At 52.5% G+C, this 4,179-nt stretch overlaps 1 protein-coding gene across 1 annotated transcript in view; it reads right to left on the reverse strand.

The window, feature by feature from the left end:
* Positions 1–4,012, reverse strand: part of MAL (mal, T-cell differentiation protein) — a 4,301-nt gene extending 289 nt beyond the window's left edge. Inside the window, exons 1-3 of the mRNA XM_010140824.1 lie at positions 3,926–4,012; positions 452–619; positions 130–261 (exon numbers count right to left, since the gene is read on the reverse strand). Coding sequence (XP_010139126.1) covers positions 130–261; positions 452–619; positions 3,926–4,012 — 387 coding nt within the window. The remainder of the gene's footprint in view (positions 1–129; positions 262–451; positions 620–3,925) is intronic.
* Positions 4,013–4,179: the final 167 nt, after the last annotated feature.

Consider the following 4,179-nt stretch of genomic DNA (forward strand, 5'->3'; position numbering starts at 1 on the left):
CTGCTTAGTAAGACTGGGACTAGTTTCTCTTCCCCCTGCCCTGAATGGTTGGTGGAAGCAAAGATTTGCCCTCGAGGCCGCTCCACAGCCACCTCCTCACCTTCCTGCACCTGCTTGTCAGGCACTCACCACAGCAGCAATGTTCTCCCTGTAGATGGCTGGGAAGGTGGGGTCAAGAGATCTGGCAAAATAGGTGAAGTTGGCTTCCAGCACGGCAGCACTGAGGTAGAACAGAGCTGCGGTCTCCTGGAAGATGACATCCTAAGAAACAAAGATCACACAGTCGTTTCTGAGGACAGAGCTCACTGCGAAGAGGGGAAAAAAAAAAAAAAGGAACCCACACAAGCAAGCCCTAGGCTGTGATTTGGAGTGCAGTAGCAGTGAAGGTGACAATTGCCTACCAGTGATGGCAGGACAGAGAGAGGCCCTGAGGTTTGTCATTTCCACTTACCAAGGTGACCCAGAAGCTGCTGCCCCCATGAACCCCGCCGAGGTAGAGGCACAGGAGGATGGTGGACATGAGAAAGCAGAACACAGAGACAAACATCACCCAGCCTTGCGTGATGGGTAACGGGACTCTTGAGGATGCCACCAGGATCCAGACAAGGCCCCCAAAGACCTGCAAGTGAAAGGCGGAGAATGGGAGAGCGTGGCATGAATAGGTTTACCCAGAGCAGAGCCAAAAGCCTCGCGTGCCGCCGGCACTAGCACTGCCCAAGGTTGCCTTTGAGTTCTTCCCGGCCTCCATTTGAAACTGAGTATTTCACTGGGAGCATCTGCCTCTCATCTTGACCCAGAAAAAGCCTTGCTGTAGCCCTGCCTCCTGGTGTCACACCCGCCCCACATCAGAGTGCTCAGGAGGCTGGTTCCTCTGAACCGGGAGCCTTGTCTCAGAAAGGCATGTTCCTTCACACCTAGTGTGGCAGATCCCTGAAAGGAGCAGGTTCAAACCCGGCTCGTCTGTACAAACATCGCAGACATGTGGCCTCAGGAAGGCCACGGACATGGCCTTAATGAAGGCCACGTGCAAACGTCACCCTGAAAGGAGAGAGAACAGGCTGAAGAGGCGCCGGTTTCACTCTCTGAGGTCGGGGCAGTACGGCTGAGGCTCCCAGCTCCTGCTTGTGTTGCTGTTCCAGGGTCATCCTTTGTTGGCTACCCCAGGGCTGTGCCAGGTACCAGCTGCAGGTCCAGTAGCAGGTGGGACCCCATTCCTCTTAGTCAGCCTGGGGAGTTTGCTGTGGGTTTGCTGGTGGGCTGAGGAACAGAAGACGGCTCTATATAGGCTCCGTCCTTTCTCCACCGGCAGATTCCTGCACAGGAGGGTGAGAGCACGGCGTCCAGCGCTGCAGAACGTTGGAGCTGTAAGAGGGGTCTTTGCACTAAAATGCACTCGGCAGCTTTCTCCGCTACAAATCAGCCCAGTTTCTCGAACCTGTGCAAAGTTCAGTCTATGCAGCATCCTGCGATGAAGAGCTCCTCGGCTGAACCCGCACTGTGTGGAGATGGGTGCTGCCCTATGGAGCTATCCCTCATCACCAGCTGGTCTGGGATCTGCAGGCAGATCTCCAGAGGTAAGAGAGGCCCGCTGACTCTGAGATCACTCTGCTCAGCAGCGTCAGGCCAGCCTTGCCAGCATCCAAGTGCCAAATCACACAAATCATGGCATTTTCATTTCCTTGGACATATTTGCAAGTGGAAAAGAAATTTCTGATTTATGATACTCAGAAACTGTCACATCATTTGTGTCATCCCACATTTGTCGGGAAGTTCATTGGTTCCATTGTGCAAATTGAAACATTAGATCAATGATGTGGTTGAGACCTTGGAAATAACAGTGAAAATAGGTCTTCTAAAGTGCTGCTCTTTTGGTGCTGCTTGTTACAAGCGAAGACCAGTACCTGGACACTAATCCAGTCCCTGTAATAACTCAGGTGGCGACACCATGAGTGCGCTGAAGCCAAAGATCCTGGAGAAAATCTTACAGTCGCTCCATTAAAACCTGTCACAACTGAGGTACGAGGTCAAGGGAAGAAGTATCACTTCGCATTCTTACCACTCCCCGTCTCTCCCTTCAGCAGGGTGTGATTTCTCACTCAGGCAAGTATGTTTGACGTGGTTTGATTACTGACCGGTTTTATGGTCTATTCAGCAGACTCGTAAAAATGAGGAAAGGGTCAAAAGGCTTTCGGTAACAACCCACATCAGGCTGGGAAAGACTCAAATAGCCTTTTACCAAGCAAACCTGTCTGTTTTCAGCTTGTTTCGGCTTTTCCACACAGGCCTGGCTACCCACAGGCCCAGACAGCTCTTTGGATAATACAGACTACAGAATTAAACCAGCCTCACGGAATGAAAACGGTAGCTCCTAATCAACACATCAAGATGTGGCAATCACCTGAGCTGCGGGCAGGACCTCCTGGCCCTTTCGAAACCGTCTTAGCATTTGCAATGACAATCTTCTTCCTGTAGTGAGCCACTGCAGACAACCTCAGCTTCCCCTAGAGACTGAGAAACTCTTTATCCTTCCGAAGGCTGTGACTCAAGGCAGCCGCCTCCTTTGTACACAGCAGAGATGACACAGCTGCACAACCCAGAGTCGCAGACCTCCAGCGATGGAGGAATCCGGTTATGCAGCATTCCTCATTCCCGGGTGCTTCCTGAGCCTTTAGGATGCGCATTTCCAGACTGACCCAAAACGTAGGATTGGGAGCTTATCTTTGTCTCGGTAAGCCAGCTGCCTTGCCAGATCGCCTGGAGACGGGAATTACAAATCAACGGTTCAAGGCACAGCGGTGCCAACAGCTCGCTCAGCACCAGGACAAACACAGCCCCGCGGCAGGGGTGGCGTGCAAGTGTCTGCCCAGCCCGAACCTTCACTGGAACATTGCACCCTCCTTCATGCAGCTGCAGGAAACCTGGAGACCGGGCACAGAGGTTGAGTCCCCAGGGCACGTTTGGAGGAGCTGAAGCAAAGCCTTTCACTACGGATTGGTAATGCCTGCTTTCACCCAATTACTCTTTGCTTGACTAGGAAAAGGAAGTAAATGCTGTAAATCCTGAGCTGGATGGCAGGAAGGGATCTGGCCCCAGATGGCAAAGTTGAAGTTTTCAGCACAAAATAATCTGAATGCCAATTAACAGCACACATCCAAACCTCTCGATGCTGGATGCAAGTGCTCAAGCTTTGTGAAAAGCCTCTCAAACTGTTGTGAGGAGAGCTGGTTTCGTGGGTGGAGGCAGAGGGTTCAGGAGAAAGGTTCTAGTTGAAACTTTCCATCTTCCAGTCAGCACTCACGGCAACTGCTTTTAATCAGCTGCACGAGATCTGTTAAGATTATGTTCTTCTCCTGCTCCGTGAAATTACAATATGGGAAGAAGTTACAAGGTGTTTGTTTGCCCGCCGTTGCCCACCACCCGAGTCCAGCACCATGCACCTCCAGCTCAGGAGCGTCCCAGCTGAGCAGGATGGCTTCAGCAGCCTGGGCAGCTTGCTGCTGGGAACAGTTACGTGAGCTGGCCTTTCCACCACGCTTTAAGCAAGCAGCTTCTCCTCTGCCTGTATCAGCTGCTAAAATCATCTTCCCATGAATTAATTGGCTCAGTCTAGCAACCTAGTTAAACCCACCAGCAATCCCTTCAATTTTGTTAGGCGGGAAATGACACAAGGTTTTCAGAGGCAATGCAAAAACCCCCTGCAGACCAAAGGAAAACTTCTGAGCCCCAGCTGCAGGGCTTGTGGTTTTCTCTGAAGGTGAACCAGGTAGCAGTGGCTGCCCCCAGTCCCTTGTGGCTCCGGGACCTGGCACAGCTCCTGCATCACATGCTTGGCGTCAAGTCTCATCCCTCAGACACCTGTAACATGAGGAGTCTGGATGTCCCACAAGCAGCACCTGCCCTCCCCCACGGAAAAGCCAACACTCACAATTTCAGGAATGAAGAGCACATCTGGGAAAGTCGTCAGGACGCTCAGGCCGCTGGGCAAAGAGGCGGTGGAAGTTGCTGAGGACATTGTGAGTCTCTCCCACTGCGACTGTGCGCTGCTGTGGCTCTAGCTGCCGGAGCTAGCTGCCAAATGCAGCCTCCTTCCTTCCCTCCCTCTCTCTCTCTTCCTCCTTCCCTCCCCTTCTTCCTCCTCTTCCTCTTTCCTGCTGGCAGGTGAAGACAGGCCACGCTCGC

The sequence above is a fragment of the Buceros rhinoceros genome, unplaced genomic scaffold (genome assembly GCF_000710305.1).
Source record: "Buceros rhinoceros silvestris isolate BGI_N320 unplaced genomic scaffold, ASM71030v1 scaffold33037, whole genome shotgun sequence".
NCBI classification, from domain to species: Eukaryota; Metazoa; Chordata; class Aves; order Bucerotiformes; family Bucerotidae; genus Buceros; species Buceros rhinoceros.